The following is a 22,421-nucleotide window of genomic DNA, read 5'->3' on the forward strand; positions in this document are numbered from 1 at the left end:
TGACTATCGGCCTGGTATCAAACAGCATATTTATGCCTTTGCTCTCTATTGTATTTTTGTAGGGTACCAGATTGAAGAATGGCAGCGTTCATGGAAGAAGATGGTCTTGCATCTGAAGATTTATATGCTGTTTTAAACGTCGAGCGAAAGGTATTAATATAGCAATTTTATCATTTAAGAACTGTTTATGACAAATTATTTTGATTTCAAATTTAAAGCCACATATTTGACTAAACTGACCCTTTTGACATTGAATTACATCATGCACATTTTTCATTTATTTTTGTATGTAATTTCTGCATCTGGATAAGTCTGTCAAGTTTTAATGTCAAGAAATACGTATAAACTCATAAAACTTGCAACTATACATGGGATTAATAAAACGGCTTTCTATTCACCTTATTGCTTTTCCCAGCTGACATGAGAATCTGTCCGGCTTGAACTTTAGTCTATACACCTTATCGCTATCCCGTCTGACCCGGCCGCTTGAACTTTTGACGTCTTACAACAATCACTTTTCAACTGTGGCGTCAGATATTTTGTTATACGACGGTAAACAAAAATAATATGGCAGAGAATACGTTTCAACCAGGAACAGGTGTAGCTCCTGCTACCTTAGTCGAGTTGTCGATTTCTTGTCGGTATCAGTCATAAATGAGAGTCAACATCTTCCTAGGTTTATAGCTTTAATAATAAGGATGACTGATACCTGAAATGAATGTATACAGTATATTAGTAAATGATTAGTTAGGAACCAGTATGATATCCAGTAATTGCAGACAAATATAGATAAGGTGTACAACAATCACTTTTCCATTGTGGCGTCAGATATCTTGTATTATCACGTCAAAACTTTACGGGAACCTGTGTGATTTCTAGGATAAGAGACAAATAGAGATAAGGTGTATTCTAATGTCTGCATACACCTTATTGCTGTTTGGAAATCTGACTATCTGTCCAAGTTGAACTCTAAATATGTTCGGCTTGAGCTACATGTATTGACGTCATACAAAATCAATTTTCCATTGTGACGTCAGATATTTTAGTTTTGCAAGTTTTATGACTCTGAACTTTCTGTGTAAGACACAGATGTGAAGCCCACCCCTCCAGAAAACCGAGTTTCAGCCGATTTCAATTTTCCAAGACCGTATTTGTGCTCAAAATGCAACTTATACATCATTTGTACATGAGAAACATGAATATGGATAGCCTCAGGTTGACAGAACATGCATAGATTTTAACATAAGTATCAGGCCACCCTTAAAAAATTGTTTGTTTGGCATTGCCGACCCACATGTACACTATCAGCAGGTGGGTAGGTAGGTAGGGATTTTTTTTTTTTTTACATTTAAAAGCTTTATACATGTAAATCATGAAGTCTCTAGACCAATGTTGTCTAAAGCATTGCAGCATTGTTGTGTGTACATGCTGGTGGTTTCTTTGAACGGGGTCAACCGTCAATGTCACATTCTACATCATATGGATAATTTCATGTAAGACAGTCAGTTTTGTTGGCAGAGTTAACCAAAGGACCCAGAAAAAAACACAGAACTGAGGCAGGAAACTGACAAATTAACCATATAAAATGTACAATGTATGACGTGAAAATTGAACTTTTATTGTGGGACTGCCAATTGAACAGAGGCCTGATGTCACATCTTGTGGTCACAGTTTGGTAAAATTACCATAAGTTAAATGGCTCAACCACTACGGCTCCTTGTACAAATGGACAAAGATTTAAAACTTTTATTGTTTGCTTTGGTTTTATAAACATCACTTTCTACACCGTATGTAATTTCATGGCAGTCAGTTTTGTTGGCATACTATTAAACCGTAGTACTTGAAGGAAAACGGCGGCAACCTGCGGGAAGAAACTGACTAACCTTATCACATATGACATGAAAATCAAACCTTAATTTTGCAACTGCCCAACTAGGGCTCAAACCAATACCTAGAGGCTAGTAATCATACATGAAAGGTGTGACGAACTACCATACAAACACGCCTACTGCCCCTGATAAGTTTTGAGGATATAGGATCTGTACCAAATAAGGATAGCAAAATATTAAAAATTTGGAAGGTTGGCACAAATAGACATGGTGTTTATACTAATATTATCCATTAGTGCAAGGTTTTTCAGGGCTATAGGTTTAAAATGTATGATAAATTCAAAATGGAAATATGCAGCAGGACAGACAATTTTTGCAGATAAATAAATTATGGGTTGTAATGCTTGTTTGATTAACAGAAATCTGGACATGCATTACATGAATACAGATAAATTAATGAGCCCTTAGAATTGTGGAAAAGGAAGGGATTTTATTCATCACTAGTACACTAGATACATTTATAAATATGTTTCTGTCAGTATCTTTTATGTTTTAAGAATTATTTTATTCATGTTAAGAAGAAAGGCAAGAAAAGGGGGAAGTACTTCAATTGACACAAGATGCTAGTCTTTAAAATATGTATGTTTTGTACCAGGCTAGCATCTACTGGTACAAAACTACTATAAACCTGTAAATCTGGGACCGTTTTGGTCTATGGGCTTTAGTGCTTACAGCCATAATTATCTTGAATGCATCATTGTGGTTCTGACTATAGTAGATACTTTGTTCTCTGGTTCAAGGGAAAATTTGTCAATGATACATTTCAAATATTTAATAAGTTCAACAAATGTAAGAGCCACGCATATTTGTTCTGTGATGTCCCGGAGAAAAACTTCTATCTCATGAAGCGACAAAGTCGAGCAGAAATCATCTGTTTCTGCTTTTAGCCTTTACAAAAGATAAAACTTGAGTCCTCTACAAAGTCTCTCAGAACGTTTCTTTCAAAGAATAGCTGAACATTTGATTTTTGATAAAATCCATCTCCCTTAACCAATGCATTGATGCTTTCCCCTGCCGGCCTCTTTGACATTACTTTTGGCAAACTTTTTCTATTCCATGTCATTTAAATGTTTGCTCCCAATAAGGCAAGCGCTTTTAAGATCGTGATTTGAAAAAAGTAAAGCCAGGAACAAACTCGGCGGATACAATCAAATTCCGGCACAATTTCGATTTTTTTTTAAATAAAAAAAAATAAATTTCTGAAACGCAAATAAAATTATTTGGGCGGCAAGTTTTTCAGTGGGTCGGGCGGCAATGCCAAACAAATGAAATTTTATTTTAGGCCTCATAAAGTGGACTTCTAAAAGAATGGAACGCCATTGGAGCCAAATAACGTTGTTTTGGGTATGCCTGCCATATGACAGTCACGGCATGGTAAGGGTTAAGTTAACCATGTTAACCAGAAGTTTGTTTATATTTCAGGCTAGCACAGATGAAATCAATACAGCGTTTCGTAGATACAGTAAAATCTTCCACCCAGACAAACATTTAGATGATAAAAAAAAGAAGCATGCAGAAAACATGTTCAATAAAATCAAGAAAGCTCATGAAGGTAAACGATAAAATAAAGATGAATTTTCAAAAGCTCATTTATATATGCATCATGTACATGTAGCATTGTATGGAGATGAGTGACTCAAAGCAGGAAAAATACATTCAAAATTGGGTATTACCTAAAGAGACAAATTAAGAATTTTACAAACAATTTCACTGTACTTTACACCCTCCCATAATTGGAGTTTCCAAGTTCACTCCCTGGGTTCCATGACGTATATTTAATATTTTTTGGTATTCAGACCATATATCTCAACATGTCATGTATGTGCTCTAAGGTTAATTTCTCAAACATGTCTTAATTATTTCACTTATATTCAAATGGAAATCTCTTTTATTTGCATGTAGATGACATGACAACTTGCATTGATGAGAATATATGCACTGTATACCTAATTATTATTATGAGATGTAACAGATTTATAAGTGACAAAGATTGCTTGGGCATTTGTTAGGTAATAGCGTCAATGTCATGTAAATTGTCATAAAATTGCTCTTACCATATTGGAATCTCTGAACAGCAAACAGAATTAAATCTGAATCAACAAAAACAAACTAGACATGCTAGATAAGTTGTAGAATGTCTAAAATTAAAATAAACTAGTATGTGCCTGTAAATGAAGAAAAAAGTTGGGAGTTAAGAAAACTATTTTAATTATTAGAAGTTTTGGAACTAGTTGATGAGAACATTATTATATTATATTTTAGTTTTAACTGACCCAAACAAAAGACCAGTGTATGACCAATTTGGAATGAAAGGTTTAGAAATAGAAGGCATGGAGGTATGTATGTTTGTATCAAGGGTCCGGAAACGGTCATATTTGACAGTCTTGACCTTTACTGAAAGTGTTTGTCCTAAACGTGGAATTGGGATTTAGGACATATTTTATTTTTTAACAGAAATAATTTCGGTCATTTCGTTGTGATCGAGTTTCTAAATCGCCATTTTGAACTTTAGTTTTGTTATCCCTTTCCTGTAATAAAACTGCCACTCAAGTATAGAGTGATAATCATGAGGGCCCTCCTAATAACTATATTGATGCCTTTGGGAAGTATTGGCTAATGATCTCTAATCTCTTTACCTGTGTTTTTAATTCACACTTGCCGCTTGGCTATTGCGGGGGCTATTGATCACAAGCTCAGAACTTTTAATTATAAAGAAATTAAAATTCCATAACAACTGTCTTCATTATTTAATTACTTTTCAGCTAAGACAATTGTCAATTCTGATTTAAAATTAAATTAAAACTTGATTTTATATAAGTAGAAAAGTATTTTGTCGCTATAACTAACACAAGTGCTTTGTTTACTATGTAATACGCATACATGTCAAAATCCTCTTCCGCCGATTAGACACTATATCGTAAATTCAAAATTATTTCATGCTAAATAAAGCAAGTGCAACTATTATCATTCAAATTCAAACACTATCAAAGTTAAAAATTAAAATTGACTTCCTGTGAATTTGATAAACAAGACTAAACCCGGAATTGCTCGTTTCAGAATTTTGCAAAACATCCGGTTTGCAATTTTGTCTTCAGTAACGTAAGCTTTATGCGATGCAAGCAACAGTAACACAAGTTCGTTGAGGCTACGAGTATGAACATACTCAGTAATGTAATTTTGACAATATTTTTTTGAAAAAGGGCACCAACTTTTAAGTTATCTCAAAATGACCGAAATTAGGTGAAAAAATTTCCGGATCCTTGGTTTGTATATTAGATGACCTTTACGGCTTATTCAATTTCCAAGGATGTCATAACAGTCATGCTATTTCATTTGCAACAATTAATTTATAAACAAATGCGAAAACAGATGTTTTATATGATTTTGATTGAAAAGATAGCAGCTAGCAAGCACTCTTTCCATCAGCATTCTGCCCTATTAACAAGGGGAGGTAAATTGGAATTATGAGAAGGAAAAATTTCTAAAAACTATTCATATCAACACTTAGAAAAGTCCTCATTTTCTTTGTTCACAAAATTAAGCAAAGTATTTGAAGTCATATATATGTACATCAAAATATTTACAAGTCCACTCTATTACTGCATATAAAAGCAACACTTCTAATAGATGATTTTCATATAAACGACTTGACTCTAGAGTATACATTTTTTTGACAGTATTGCAACCAAATAATAATAGATTTTAAATATTTGACTTGTTTTCAGTTAATATCAAAATCAAAGTCAGCAGCTGAAATAATTGCAGAGTTAGCAAAACAAGAGGAGGAAAGAAAGTTACAACAGATGACTAATCCAAGGGTAAGATTAACAAAGCAATGACCTTTGACATTATCATGATTAGCTTGATTAATATATATTTACACAGAAATATAAGGTGATCAGTGAAAGTCATGCTTTTTGATATAGATGAAATTTTGACATATATGGATGAACTTTTTAATAGTATTGTTGGTTTTTTGGGGTTTTTTTTATTAGCTGTCTCATTATTGTTTTGTTTCAAATGTCAACGTCACAAATTATAAGTTATGATAAGTTCATTATATAATATATACATATTGGGGACAGGTAGTGGTAGGTCAATAAGATTAATACAGTTGTAAAGCATTGACACATCTTATTTCCATAGAAATCATTTGGTTCCTCCAACCCCCTCAGTCATGGCATAGCTTGAATACATACATGTATAAGTTTGTGGTAAGGTCAGTTTAAGGGGAACCATTAGTGGAAGCCCATAATATTTGGTATGTAATTGTTTTGAAATTTGTACTTCTAATTTCCATGAAGATAATTTGGCTCCTACACCTCAGTCATGGTATATTGACTTTTTTAATGTTTTGCATAGTTCACATGCTTAAGTTTGTAATAAGATCAGTTTAAAATGAAAAACTAATATTAGTTTTAAGATAATTTGTATGCAATTGTATAACCATTTGAAAGTCTCATGGAGTTTATATTGCCCACCCCTCATCATAATTATTTTGTAAAACTGTTTTATCATTTGTAAGATCCAGCCATCTAAATAATTTGTTTTTATTTTTGTTTTTTGCAGGGTCAAGTAGTAATAGAACTCAATGCCTCTGATTTATTTTATAATGAAGAATATAAAGAATACAGGTAAACCACAATTATTGAGTACAATGCAAATTTTCAAAAAATATCATGACATAAGGACCACAAGTTAGTGGCACAAGATTGAAGAGCTATATTTATTCTGGTAGGTCTGAATGAATTGAAGATTTGACCTGGATCAAATTATGCTGCATAAGATTTTAAAATTAAACCAAGTCCAAGAACCTTTTAAAACAAAAATGATAATCAAGTAAAAAAAGTTAAAATACGTATACGGTTTCACTGTCTTTCATAGCTAAGATCATGATTCAAAATGCATTTGTTCTTTCATGGAAATGCCGATTTCCAAAATCAAGTTGCCGTTAGAAATGTATGTTATTGATTCTAAAACACTTCACGAGTGTTTAAATATGACTAAATCACAAAAAGTAACATCGGAAAAGTCATATTTTTCATAACCAGAATTGAATAGGTACTTGTAAATCAAAAACAAATACGGTGCGATCCACGTCAAAATTTCTTACTTTATATTTTTCAAAAATATATGACTTTGGAAGTAAATATTGCCGTTCCTTATCAAATTAATGAGCAGATATTCATTGAAATACTGTTTAAAGGACCTTTAGCTGAAACAAAGCACATGTATCAGTCTGTAAAACAAAATCCTGAACAAAAAACCGACTGCGTTTTGTAGTTTATAATTGTTGTGCTGGTTCCCGGCAGTGTACTAAACTACATACGTAGTAAAAATACAAACGAATACCAGTTGATAATATTCCGTTTTTGAAAAGAAATCTGAAATTTTTCATGGGACATCACATTTTGTCAGTAAATTTAAGAACATCAAAATTAAAAGTGCATTTCAATATGGATAAGGTAAATGATGAGAGATGAAAAGATGAAAAGATGAAATGGCGCCATCTACAATTTTCAATAACAAAGATGGCGGACAATAAACAATCATAACAAAATCTAGATTTTACTTTTTTCTTGCTTATAGTACACCCGGGCATGCAATTTTCACATTGATGTATGATACTATCGCAGAGAAATCAGTTCTGAATTTGGGGAAACATGCTTTGTATTTCAATACCTATCGGTCGTTTAACTTTACGTTTGAATCGAGAATTTTTTTTCGAGAATCATGAGGCGACATTGGGGAATTTTACTGAAAATCGAGGGCGACATAAACTTCTCCCTGGAGCTTCTCTAGAGCGAAGTGGGGAGACCTAGAGCGACTTTGTCGCTCACTTCGCCTGGTGTGGTGACCCCTGAATATTGAAGTACAGTTTTGAATTGTAGGTCAAAATATTAGTTCTTATCTTCAGCATCCAGAAAAATTATTTCCCCAGATTCTATCCAGATTCATATTACACTTTTGGTGTTCTATTCAGACTGGATAAAGCTTTTGTGATGTTCGATGTCATGACAACTCATTTGCTCAAGTAAAAGTCTGTGTTACATTATAATTTTGGTTTGTTGTTGAGATACTATGGGACATTGTAGTTTTTGGTTTATTTCCTGTTTTATGATATATTTGTGATAATGGTATTTGCTCTATTATAGTTCTGGTTTAAGTGGTTTAGAGGTCAGTAGTATGAGTTTAGTACAGACTGTGGAATGTCCTCTTACAAGACGAGATACTGTCAGACTTGGTGGGAATGTGACGGCACAGAATGGAAACGGGCAGGGGATGTTTACAACAGTATGGAGGAGGGTGTGGTCAGCTAAAGGTTGGAACGAGGTAATATGATCATACAATCTTCAAATATCAATAACAAATGCAATGGTTAGATAAATTATGTATGTAAATGACACATAGGGTATACATCAATAAGATTTTTACTCTTTATATGATAATAAAGGAAATGACATTTATACATGTTATAAGCTTGATTATAAAGTTAAAAAAAATAAAATATGATAAGTGCATAAATAAATTGGAAGGGTTCTCTAATCAAAATATAGCATTGAATGTCCATATATATGTGCATGTATGTTTTTTGAAATATTGCTAACAAATTTATTGCTTTGCTAAAATGAACTCTCAATTAGCATTATCGAATTAAAAGTGTAACATGTTAATATATATTTTTTAGCTCACCTGTCCCGAAGGGACAAGTGAGCTTATGCCATCACTTGGCGTCCGTCGTCGTCTGTCGTCGTCGTAAACTATTTCAAGAATCTTCTCCTCTGAAACTACTGGGCCAAATACTTTCAAACTTTAACTGAATGTTCCTTAGGGTATCTAATTTATAAATTGTATCCGAAGTTTTGATCTATCAACAAATATGGTCGCCATTGCTAAAAATAGAACATAGGGGTCAAATGCAGTTTTTGGCTTATAACTCAAAAACCAAAGCATTTAGAGCAAATCTGACAGGGTAATATTGTTTATCAGGTCAAGATCTATCTGCCCTGAAATTTTCAGATGAATCAGACAACCCGTTGTTGGGTTGCTGCCCCTGAATTGGTAATTTTAAGGAAATTTGCTGTTTTTGGTTATTATCTTGAATATTATTATAGATAGAGATAAACTGTAAACAGCAATAATGTTCAGCAAAGTAAGATTTACAAATAAGTCAACATGACGGAAATGGTCAGTTGACCCCTTTAGGAGTTATTGCCCTTTATAGTCAATTTTTAACCATTTTTCGTAAATCTTAGTAATCTTTTACAAAAATCTTCTCCTCTGAAACTACTGGGCCAAATACTTCCAAACTTTAACTGAATGTTCCTTAGGGTATCTAGTTTGTAAATTGTATCCGAAGTTATGATCTATCAACAAACATGGTCGCCATTGCTAAAAATAGAACATAGGGGTCAAATGCAGTTTTTGGCTTATAACTCAAAAACCAAAGCATTTAGAGCAATCTGATGTGGGTAATATTGTTTATCAGGTCAAGATCTATCTGCCCTGAAATTTTCAGATGAATCAGACAACCTGTTGTTGGGTTGCTGCCCCTGAATTGATAATTTTCAGGAAATTTTGCTGTTTTTGTTTGTTATCTTGAATATAATTATAGATAGAAATAAACTGTAAACAGCAATAATGTTCAGCAAAGTAAGATCTTCAATTAAGTCAATTTGACCAAAATTGTCAATTGACCCCTTAAGGAGTTATTGCCCTTTAAAGACTTTTTTCACAATTTGTTCATCATGTTGACTTACTTTAAAAAATCTTCTCCTTTGAAACTGCTGTATCAATTTCAGCCAAACTTAGGCTAAATGAGTTTCAGAGTATCTAGTATAAATTTTATATTTTATTTCCTTGTATGTCAAGAAACATAGCTCCTATGGCTAAAATAGAACATAGGAGAAAATGATTATTTTTTTTGGCTTTTGGAAAAAATAGGACGATCCAAAAAACATTTAAATAAATTGAAAAGCCAAAATAATCATTGATGAGAGATTTAACCAAAAGAATTAAGGTGAGCGATTCAGGCTCTTGAGAGCCTCTTGTTTTAATTTCATTTTATATAATATTTTTTTATGCTTAGCTCCTCTTTCACACGTAATACAGACACATTTCAGTCATATAAATCATGATTTTAATGTAGAATTTATCATTTGTAGTTTCAAGTGTCCGTTGGTAATGGTTTTAGAGGAGGACTACAGGCTTTTTATCAAATCAACAGAAGATGGTAATATAACAATGAAAAGATGGACATTAGTCTGGAATATACACAAACAATCAAACAACTCCATACAATCATAAACTAATACCTTACTGAAGACTTATTCAGACACCATAGTAAATGGATGTAAGAAGATGTGGTATGAGTGCGAAGAGCCGATTCTCCATCCAAGTCACAATTTGTAAAAGAAAACCATTACAGGTCAAAGTACTGTTTTCAACATGGAACCTTGACTCACATAAAACGTCAAGCTATAAAGGGCCCCAATATTAAATCATGAAAGTAACTGATTGTTGTACAAAATAGCTGTAATAAAAAAGCGTTAAATCAAACAATGGTAAACAATGATATATCTCACTCCTTGCCATGAATTTGCTATCCTTAACAAACTGACCACTTACTTCAATGATTATAAAGAATGTTTATAAAAAAAGAAGATGTGGTGTGATTGCCAATGAGATAACTCTTCACAAGAGACTAAATGACACAGAAATTAAAAACTATAGGTCACCATACAGCCTTCAACAATGAGAAAAGGCCATACTGTATAGTCAGCTATAAAAGGCCCTGAAATGACAAATGTAAAACAATTCAAACAACAAAACAAGCAGTCTGTTTCATACTTTCACCCATGCTGTTAGACAAGTGTTATAGTACAATCAAGAAAACAACACAAGTAGACTATCTATTGATTTTAAAACAAATGATCTACAATCTCATTGAAAGTGATATTGATGACATTGACTTATGACTTCATCATTTTCTCACTCAACTGATAAAAATCAGAATTCAAATAGCTTGACATAGAAAAGTATCACACAAAATGATCAGAGCAAGATTTAAGAAAATATCGATGAATACTACATGTATGTAAAAATTTCTGATTTGTTGGGGTGTATTTACATTTCATTATTAGACAAACTGTACTATTTTTCAGCTTTTGTGTAGGGTCAGTATCAATTTTAGCAGTACCAAATGGAATAAAACCAGGATTATCGACAGGTGAGTTGTGTAATGCCTCTGTATATAAAAACAAAATCTTTTATCTAAATAATACACATTTGTATCAGCATAATCAAATTATCAATATTTATCATGATTATAATGTAGAATAACATAATATTTTACTGTTCTTTGTTGTTTTGAAGAAATCTTCTAAAACCAAACAAAACAAACATATTTAACAGATCTGCAAAAAGAGCTTTGGATGTTTCTAACAAATTATATACTGCAGCTGTGCTATTTGAGCAGTCAAATTGCATTGACCGTATATTTATATGTGATATACAGTCACTGACCGTATATCACCTTGTTTATGACGTTGACAATGTGTTTCCGTAGAGTTTTATTTATGACGTCAATAAAACATACAGGTTCGCGGCAATTTTACTTTGTCCGCTCACAATTAAAATATGACGGTTTTTACCCTAAATACTTCATTTAGAACAGTAATAAGAGTTGCAGTATATAAAGAATAACCATACATTGTCTCGAAATATCAATCTGTTATTTGTACTCGGCTCGAAACAGGTAGAAATGCTCGGCACAGCCTCGCTTTCTACCTGTTTCTAAGCCTTGTACAAATAACATTGATATTTCGAGACAATGTATGGTTATTCTATATATCATAAACAAATTGACAAACAGACCAAGAGTAAACATTGAATGCTACAACCAGAGCAATTGGAATGAAAACCCCTACATATATAAGTTAGTACACATGTATGTGAAAAGGTCATTGCAGGTCAATATGGGTCAGTAAAATAAGAAACTCAGATTAATTTGATAGTATAAATAAATCAAATATGATCATAAATATAAAAATAAATGAAAAATGAAAGAATGTTTCATTCATTACATACACATATTTTATTTTATCTTCTTAAATTTCAAAGTTGTCAACCCATGAATATTAAATGATTAAAAAAAATTCTCAAGGTTTCAAACAGGAAGTAATTATTTAAAAAATCTCTATAGATATCATTACAAGAATGTATGAGAATTCATGTGATTGCATGTAAAACCATGGAATGTATTTACATGTTGCGTGATGAAAAAAACACCATGTTTAAACAGTTGAAAAAGCTGGCATTACACTTAAAATGCATGCTAGTTGGCACTATGTTTTTATTTCTGTATTATAATGGAATAGAGAATAAAAACGGGTAATATGGCAAAGAGACAACAATCCGACCAAAAAAGTTCGTATTGTATGTTCTTGTACCTTTTGAGTCTTGACTACATTTTATTTATTTTTCAGTGATTGCGTGGCAACTGGACAAAAATTTACAAGGAAAAATGCTTTTCAATGCCAGTATGTCGTCCTCCTCAGTGAAAACTTTGCTTATATTTGAACATCAACCTTATACAGCTAAATTATCATTACAGGTATGTGTATTTTAATTGTTTCTCTAATTCTTCGTCAATTTATCCCTTTCTACACCCATTGTATAAAAATTAAATCAATGTGTGGTTTGTTTGATCTCAGTTCTTCATTGGTTAAAATCCAATCATGATGTCAAATTTTTTTGCTTTCCTCTAAATTTCATACATTCGACGAACTAAGGTTTCCATTTGTATTATAAAAAAAACGGTTTATCAAAAAAAATCTAAATACCAGGGAATCAAGTATTCAAGAAATATTTTTAGTCCCCTAAATCTAAAAAAATTTGATATAAATACTTCCATGGTAGAAAAGCTGTGCATTCCATCATAACTTCCACTAGGATTTTTACAGGGAGATTAAAAGTGAAGTGTAAAAAGGGAAATTTAATGACCTTGATTACCCATGAGGGTCATGCATGGTCTGCAAACCATGCACTTTCATCTATACTTTTTTCTGTCTTACAGTTAGGTGTACAGATGGGGATACCAGCTAATTTCATCCAGGCTGCTTTGTCAAGAAAATTTACATCACATGACGCTGAGGTTCGTGTAGCAGGAAAGTAAGTATGGCTTCAAAAAGACATGTACATCCCAAAATTAGTTTCCGTTCTCTAACTTTAGTTATGCACAATGCTTATATAATTAGTACCACAAATCACAGATCTAGTTTAAATTTGGGTTGTGTTTACTGTCCCTTTATAATGTTATATAACTTTGATGTGCAATTGGAGGATTTATATTCATAAACTTCAATGTCTATGTTAAAGTTTTCAGGAAATATTTGTTACAGGTTTAAAGAATTAATGTGCATCTGACAAAAGTCATTTAGCCTTGACCTCAGTTCCAGTGTTCCTTCATCTTAAAAATGCATGCATGTATTGCAAAGTATTTCAGCAGGTGACTTGTTTAAAGTCATTTCAGTATAAAAAAAAAAAAGAGAATCACTTTAAAGAAAATTTGTATATTGAAAAATATTTCCTATAATAAAAGTATACCATTCAAATGATTTGAATATGTGTTTTAGAAACAGAATGAAATTACCATTGATCAATATTGATAATTGAATATTTTAATATTTCAGGCTTGGTACAATAGAAAGCTATATTGAATATGGTATTCAGAAAAAGATCTCACAGTTCAGCTGGATTGGTGCTAAAATGATGATAGGGGTTCCATTTGGGGTATATGTGCAAATTAGGTATGTTTTATCAATGAATAGGTACTAAAATGATGATAGGGGTTCCATTTGGGGTATATGTACAAATCAGGTATGTTTCGTCAGCTGGATTGGTGCTAAAATGATGATAGGGGTTCCATTTGGGGTATATGTACAAATAAGGTAAATACTAGTATACACTTTTAAAAAAAAAACATGAACTAGAGAAAAGCTAATCAGGAAGTATCAATAATATTTGAAAACTAAAATGATATGACTCCACAACAATAGCATTCAAACTAGAAAACAAACATAAGAAAACATAATGTTAAGTCTGGTAGATTAATATAAGATGTGATTGCCAGGTAACTCTCCAAAAGAGACCAAATATTGTAGGTCACTTTGCAGACTATCAGCAATGAGCAAAAACCCCTACTGCATTGAAAGTATAAAAGCCCCTGAAATGACAATTGTAAAAAAGAATAAAACAAGAAAACTAAAAGCCTGACTTTTGAATTAAAGTTGAGTTTTCAAAATATTATTTACATCTGATATGGTTGTTTTATAATAATAAAGTCTGATATGTATTATTTACATCTGATATGGTTGTTTTATGATAATAAAGTCTGATATGTATGAACAAAAGGAGATCAAATGTTGGATAAACAATACTTGACATTAATCAAACAGATATAGAAATCATAAGACAGTCTTCAACAATATACATAATAACCCCAGCTCCAAAATAATTACGAATTAATTTGTAAGTATATGATAATATAGTCATGTCATTACTATAACTGTCGAGATATTTCTGTATGTTCAGTTTTGTTTGCTGAATTAAAGTATAACAGGAAATGTGGTTTTTATAAAAAAAAATACGTTGAGACTAAGACTTCTTTTCTTTCAGACTAGTTAGAGGACAACAGACTTTTGTTTTTCCAGTGAAATTGTCAGAACACATAATGCCCAATGTTATATTCTATGGAACATTTTTCCCTATGGTTGTGTATTTTGCTGTGCGTAAACTTGTTGTGACACCCTACCTCAAAGAACAGGAAGAAGAGTAAGTAAACTGGTTACCTGTCTAAAAGTTAGGGCAACAGATGTAATATGTATTGTAAAACCATATTGGTTCAACTGAAGAAAAAGAAGTTATCTTTTTTTAAGTACTTGACTGAGAGGAGGAAAAGAAACAGTTAGTAGTCTGGTTACATGTTGTACATTTTATTCAAGTTTTTTATTTTAAGGGATAAATTATATATAAAATTTTCTGATTTGAATAACATGTAGCAATTTTAATTGAAACTAGTAGTGAAGGAAGAAATATCTGAAATCATGAAAAATTATACACAAGAAACACAAGCAAGGCAAATAAAAACAATAGGAAGAATGCACAAGCACTCACAGGAATACACCTTATCGCTAATCCCAGCTGACCCGGCCGCTTGAACTTTTGACGTCATACACAATCACTTTTCCATTGTGGCGTCAGATATTTTGTTTTATGACGTCAAAATTTTACAGGAACCTGTGTGATATATCCATTAATGGCGGACAAATAGCAATAAGGTGTATTAATTAGGATTCAACATGAACATTTGCCTTACTGTCCAGATCAATAATTGAGCATACTTTATTAGATTTTGAATTGGTACATAGGTGATCTTTACTAGCTAATTGGTGATTTAAAACATGTAAAGAGTGAATAAATGAACCAAGACTTATTAAAGCATGTGTAAGGTGTTAACAGCCAATTCACTGGTTCCAAGTGTAAAATATGCAATTTACTGGTTTCAAGTGTAAATTAATCAATTTATTGTTAACCTGTGTACAATCACAATGAAAAAAATTGTATAGGGTAAATGGTTGTGGCAAATAGAAATAAAACACAAAAGAAATCATTCTAAAATTAAAATTGGTGCAAAAGATACCAGATGGACAGTCAAACTCAAAGATAGAAAATAAACTGACAACACCATGGCAAAAAAAGAAAAAGAAAATAAACTGACAACACCATGGCAAAAAAAGAAAAAGAAAATAAACTGACAACACCATGGCAAAAAAAGAAAAAGAAAATAAACTGACAACACCATGGCAAAAAAAGAAAAATACAAACAATCAAATAATAGTACACAAGACACAACATTGAGCAACACACATTGCTTTTCAAAATAACAGTTTATTGTTTCCTATACAATGAGTATCATACATTTTAGAGAATTGGAGAAGAGGAAGAAAGACCATGCAGAGACATTTGCCCAACAGAAAGAAGAGGCTGAATCGGCTGTATGTATAGATCACTAAGGTTCATCTCATGCATAAATAATCAGCCTTAGAAATGACAAGTTTGAAAGCTTGAGATTGAAGTATGGCATAAGCCATGAATTTTATAAATTTGCTTAGACGCTATTTATGCAGTCTCTTTGCTAATATTCAGGCCATCTACTTGTATAAGTAGTTAGACTTGGCAATGTCAAATATGAAGACCTTTAGTGTTCAATAATAAAAGGCTTTGCAATTTGATATTGAGAATGGGGCAAGTTGGCATATGGACACATACATATTCTTATTTGAAGCTGTCTTAAATGCATAGTAAAATTTCTTTGATGAAATAAATTCATTATTTTATTAATGAATTATTTTGGCTGTTCCATTAACATTTTTTTTTGTATGGCCATCACCCAAACAATTGCATTTTACTTTACATACATAAACACACAAATGCTCCCACCCATACAAAAGTTATTCAAGTGCCACTCAAAACCTCTGTATTTTTTCCTTGGTAAGCCCTTAGCTGAAATTCAAATGTGAATTTAACTGTAGTGATGTTTATCTTGTTGCACATTTATTAATTCCTAGTGTAGACAGTGTTTAAAATGGTTTTATTTGTGTATTCTTTATTGATAGGTAGATCTGATGATGGGAACAGTGGAGAGAATTATAGAAACAGAGGAAAATAAAAGTGGTCTAATTATAACAAAAGCTGTTTATGGTAGACTTCTATCAGAAGGGTAAGTTACCATAGTTACAGATAGACAGGTTATAATTCTAACAAAAGCTGTTTATGGTAGACTTCTATCAGAAGGGTAAGTTACAATAGTTACAGATAAACATGTTCTAATTATAACAAAAGCTGTTTATGGTAGACTTCTATCAGAAGGGTAAGTTACCATAGTAACAGATAAACATGTTCTAATTATAACAAAAGCTGTTTATGGTAGACTTCTATCAGAAGGGTAAGTTACCATAGTAACAGATAAACATGTTCTAATTATAACAAAAGCTGTTTATGGTAGACTTCTATCAGAAGGGTAAGTTACCATAGTAACAGATAAACATGTTCTAATTATAACAAAAGCTGTTTATGGTAGACTTCTATCAGAAGGGTAAGTTACCATAGTAACAGATAAACATGTTCTTATTATAACAAAAGCTGTTTATGGTAGACTTCTATCAGAAGGGTAAGTTACCATAGTAACAGATAAACATGTTCTTATTATAACAAAAGCTGTTTATGGTAGACTTCTATCTGAAGGGTAAGTTACCATAGTAACAGATAAACATGTTCTAATTATAACAAAAGCTGTTTATGGTAGACTTCTATCCGAAGGGTAAGTTACCATAGTAACAGATAAACATGTTCTAATTATAACAAAAGCTGTGTATGGTAGACTTCTATCAGAAGGGTAGGGTACCATAGTAACAGATAAACATGTTCTAATTATAAAAAAAGCTGTTTATGGTAGACTTCTATCAGAAGGGTAAGTTACCATAGTAACAGATAAACATGTTCTAATTATAACAAAAGCTGTTTATGGTAGACTTCTATCAGAAGGGTAAGTTACAATAGTAACAGATAAACATGTTCTAATTAGAACAAAAGCTGTTTATGGTAGACTTCTATCAGAAGGGTAAGTTCCCATAGTAACAGATAAACATGTTCTAATTATAACAAAAGCTGTGTATGGTAGACTTCTATCAGAAGGGTAAGTTACCATAGTAACAGATAAACATGTTCTTATTATAACAAAAGCTGTTTATGGTAGACTTCTATCAGAAGGGTAAGTTACCATAGTAACAGATAAACATGTTCTTATTATAACAAAAGCTGTTTATGGTAGACTTCTATCTGAAGGGTAAGTTACCATAGTAACAGATAAACATGTTCTAATTATAACAAAAGCTGTTTATGGTAGACTTCTATCAGAAGGGTAAGTTACCATAGTAACAGATAAACATGTTCTAATTATAACAAAAGCTGTGTATGGTAGACTTCTATCAGAAGGGTAGGGTACCATAGTAACAGATAAACATGTTCTAATTATAACAAAAGCTGTTTATGGTAGACTTCTATCAGAAGGGTAAGTTACCATAGTAACAGAAAAACATGTTCTAATTATAACAAAAGCTGTTTATGGTAGACTTCTATCTGAAGGGTAAGTTACCATAGTAACAGATAAACATGTTCTAATAATAACAAAAGCTGTTTATGGTAGACTTCTATCAGAAGGGTAAGTTACCATAGTTATTTATGAATTTGGGCTATGAGTCACTTACTGTTCTAGAGTTATGTCCCTTCAAAACTAGGAAAATTGCAATTTTTGTATTTCTCACTCTATGTTTGCCTCACGAAAATTTTATGAACTCATGCACAGTTCTAAGAACCAACATTTCAAAATTTTGCAGACAGCATTAGAATTTGGGCAGTGATTAACTTGTCGTTCTAGAGTTATGTCTCTTTATGACTTTGTGCAATATTTGTTTTAGCATGTTAGCAGAGTCTTCAAATGTTCTCAAAAAGTATTTTCATATATAATGAGCAAGCTTGAGAAAGGGCATTCATCTCCTCAGACACATTCTTTTTTAATTTATTAATATAGTAATGATATAGAATTTATTTGAACTAATACATGTACCATATATTTACAGGGAGTTATCTGAAGATGAATGTATAAATGTGACCATTCCTTTACAATGTCTAGTCAAGGACTCAAGATTGCAGCTACCAGAAAGTAAATCTAAGGTATTTATAATTTTTAGCTGGTATAGAATTAGAATATTAAATTCCAGGGGAATATTTCTAGGATTCTCTACAAAGAGATTCACAAGATGATTCTGTAACAGAATTATACATTTGCATGAGACTTCTGGCTCTTAGAGGGTGAAAAGTAGTATTAATACCCTACCCTAGGCCACAATTAAATTTTTTTTGGTTTGCCCAAACCCTACCCAAAGGTTGAGACAGTGGGTAGGTAGGTATGCATTTTCTTTTTTTTTTTCAAAAAGAGAAATTGAAGTATCGGTTGTTTATTAGTCGTCATGTCTATCTGATTAAAAAAAACTTCTTCAAATCAGGACAATAAAAGAATTTGAGTAGGCAGCTTTCTTCTGGGTAGGTAGCATTTGGGAAAACAAACCTTTTCTTTTTTATGGCCCTATGTGGTTGCAGTGTTATATAGTTTTTACCAATCTTGCTTAATAGATGCTAAATAAAATTGTTTTGCAACCATACTTGAATATGGTCTGACACACATACTGAAAGGAAGGACCATAGTGAGGTTAATAGAGGACACTATGTCTAATGTTATGGTTAAAGTTTTTGAAAAATTTAACAATGTTGTGTGTTTGTAAGTTTATTGGCTAAGTGATATCCCATGATCCTTAGAATTGAGATTTTGAAAAATTTAACAATGTTGTGTGTTTGTAAGTTTATTGGCTAAGTGATATCCCATGATCCTTAGAATTGAGAATGGAAATGGGAAATATGTCAAAGCGACAACAACCCGACCAAAGAGCAGATCTTTGTTTAATTAAAGTTTTGGATTTTATTGTTTTTGTGTATTTACAGGCTGATATCCCAGGATTTTATGATCCTTGTCCAGGTGTTGCCAAATCACTTTATATACAATACAGATTTAGAGACCAACTTCATGAAACAACAGTACCAGATGAAGAACCAATCAGATTACCTTTACAAAGTAAGTATAAATTTGTTTGCCAACAAGACAATATCTACAAATAATATAAAAAAGTAAATGTGGTATGATTGCCAATGAGCATTTTGACACTCCACAAGAAACCTAATGACACAGAAATTAAAAACCACAGGTCACTGTACGACCTTCAACAATGAGAAAAGCCCATACCACATAGTCAGCTAAAAAAGGCCACGAAATGTCAATATAAAACAATTCAAACAAGAAAACTTTTATTTATGTACAAAAAAATGAACAAAATACAAATATGTAACACATAAACAAACGACAACCACTGAATTACAGGCTTGTGACTTTGGACAGGCACATACATACAGAATGTGGATATATTCACTGATTGATACTTACAAGTGGCATTACACTTTTAGAAAGAATCCTGGTTTTTATATGTCACTTGAAATGCTTTGAGTGGGTGAAGAAAACAAAATCTGCAAATTAGTCTTTTCAAACGATAATGGTCACCGAAGTGCTGCCTGCCTAGATTACCGCCTAGTTTACTTCCTAAATGGTAAATTAATACTATTTAATTATTTTTCAGGTCATTTAATAAGTGAAGATTCTGGTGGTGTATGACATAAGGAGAATAGTTAGAGAAAAATTGTGTGCCAATCTGTACTCTATACAAACCAGCTGACTGAAGAACTCTTATTAGAGTCTGTTTTATCACTGAACAGAACGGTTCCTGATAGAATCTGATCATTTGAGTGATAACTACTGCTGAGTGTGGTTTCTGTCATATTGACCAATCAAAATCTTAGTTATTGAGAAGTTGTTGAAGCATGATTAATTACTTGTTGCAAGATGATCTGGTATAAAGAATATTTTGATTATTCACTGTCATGTTTAGATCTATTAATAGACCAGACCTAGGATTTGCTATTCTATGTCTTTGTTTTCATATTAAGTATTAACAGATTGTCAAGTTTTTAAATGAGGGTTATTGTTAAATTATTGGTAATATGGCCCAATACAAGACTATTAGAAATTCGCTAAAATAAATTGAGAAGATGCATAGAAATAGGTAAACATGAAATACAGTATTTGCCAACATAAATTGGTTTACGTTAATTATGTTTTGTCTTTCAATAATTATTAGCTCAACTTTACTTCATTGTTATTTGTACACACTGAATTATTCATAATGTAAATTAAATATACAGTGATGTACATGTGTATAATAATCTCAACTGTAGATGGGACGGTCTCTTAACTTTCCTGTTCATGTAAATTTTACAATACAAAATTGGTGCTTTCTTATCAGTTGGCTTTATGAACAATTACTTTAATACAGTAGACAATAAATATTGTACAAGACACATATGTCATAATATTAGCATATCAATTTTATTCAAAAACTTTACCCTGCATTTTCTCTACATTAAATAATATAGACTTATGATCCACAATTGTATTATTTGTGATTTATTTTTGTGGTACTCTTTGTAATTTTCTTCTTGCCAAAATAGAATTAATGAATTGGTAAACATTATTCATTGTTTTGACAATTGACCAAATATTCTATGCAAAAGATTGATTTTAAAGCAAACAAGACTCATTTCTCTTGGTCTGCACATTTATTTACTATACTAACTTGTTTTACTCATGTGTAGAATGTCTTTTACTTATATTATTGACTTATTTTACCGGTGTGTTTTGTTTTAACTACATGTATAAGTGAAAAAATGTATTGTACAACTAAAGTCATACATGTGAATGAACTGTAATTTTATTTAGCCATATTGAGAGTATACACAAATAAAAGAAAGTGTAAAGCTGAAGTAAATATTTATATATGTTCAAAAAATTTTCCACTATTTTATTGTTGGCAAATGTGTAATGTAAACCTAAAGATTTAAAAATATAATGAAAATGGGAGGGGGTTTTCTTTAGAAGGTCAAATGAAACATATTCCATGGTCCAATGTCTTTTGTGTAGCCTTAAACTTTATTACTGATATAAAGATTAACATTAAAATGTTAGATGTAACCTACAATAATTGAACTTTGTGTACTGTAAATTCAGAAATTATTGTGTGCATTTATTATTGCAGTTATGTCATTTTAGACTAAAATTCGATTTTAATTTTGCCATATTGAGAAAAATCCTGTTTAATTCATATATAAAAAATTGCATTTTTCACAATAATAAAATCATCGCAATAATTTCTGAATTTACAGTATGTTTTTTTTATGAAGTTTTGACAATGTTATCGATGTCATAGGATGATAAATGAGTATGATGACAATAAACCAATTAAACACTACTTTGTTCAAGTTTATTTAAGCAAGACTTATTAACAGATTTATCTATGGTAATAGAAACTGTCCTTCCATAACACCTGGTCCATATTGGTAGTGTATGCTATTGTGATCATTTGAAGTCTGTTATCATCTTTTTATATTTTTATCTTCTGTTTCAGTGAAACTATTAGGATAATCCAATCAAAAATTGACAGGAATAATATATTGCGTGGATGGAATAAGTATATTTTCAATTTGCTTATTTACAATTTTTATACCCTCGCTTTAAAAAAGGGGGGGTATACTGTTTTACCTCTGTCTGTCCGTCCATCAGTCCGTCCGTCAGTCAGTCCGTCCCATGAAACTTTCGTCACATTTTTCTCAGGAACTACACATCCACCCTTTCTGTAATTTGGTATCAACATTTATATATGTCAGCCATACCGTGTGATGTGTTTTCAGATTCATCACTTGACAACTTCCTGTTTACCGAACACTTGTCTGATTTTACACATGATAGCAAAG

At 31.8% G+C, this 22,421-nt stretch overlaps 1 protein-coding gene across 1 annotated transcript; it reads left to right on the forward strand.

Annotated features, from left to right (window-relative positions):
- The first annotated feature begins 35 nt into the window (after positions 1-35).
- On the forward strand, positions 36-21,919 carry LOC139499929 (dnaJ homolog subfamily C member 11-like). The gene is made up of 17 exons (XM_071288581.1): positions 36-150; positions 3,312-3,441; positions 4,152-4,225; positions 5,615-5,707; positions 6,459-6,523; positions 8,045-8,222; positions 10,055-10,122; positions 11,054-11,118; positions 12,377-12,504; positions 12,967-13,061; positions 13,583-13,699; positions 14,568-14,723; positions 15,877-15,946; positions 16,568-16,671; positions 18,590-18,683; positions 19,509-19,638; positions 20,195-21,919. Exons 1-17 carry the CDS (start codon positions 79-81, stop codon positions 20,227-20,229), a joined length of 1,674 nt encoding a protein of 557 aa, XP_071144682.1. The 5' UTR covers positions 36-78; the 3' UTR covers positions 20,230-21,919.
- Positions 21,920-22,421: the final 502 nt, after the last annotated feature.

This window comes from Mytilus edulis, chromosome 13 (assembly GCF_963676685.1).
Source record: "Mytilus edulis chromosome 13, xbMytEdul2.2, whole genome shotgun sequence".
NCBI classification, from domain to species: domain Eukaryota; kingdom Metazoa; phylum Mollusca; class Bivalvia; order Mytilida; family Mytilidae; genus Mytilus; species Mytilus edulis.

Excerpts from the sequence above, each read along its gene's own strand:
- LOC139499929 (XM_071288581.1), top strand. The coding sequence starts at position 79 with ATGGCAGCGTTCATGGAAGAAGATGGTCTTGCATCTGAAGATTTATAT. Across the intron at positions 4,226-5,614 it reads TAGAAATAGAAGGCATGGAG|TTAATATCAAAATCAAAGTC; the intron begins GTATGTATGTTT and ends ACTTGTTTTCAG. Across the intron at positions 14,724-15,876 it reads CTCAAAGAACAGGAAGAAGA|AGAATTGGAGAAGAGGAAGA; the intron begins GTAAGTAAACTG and ends CATACATTTTAG.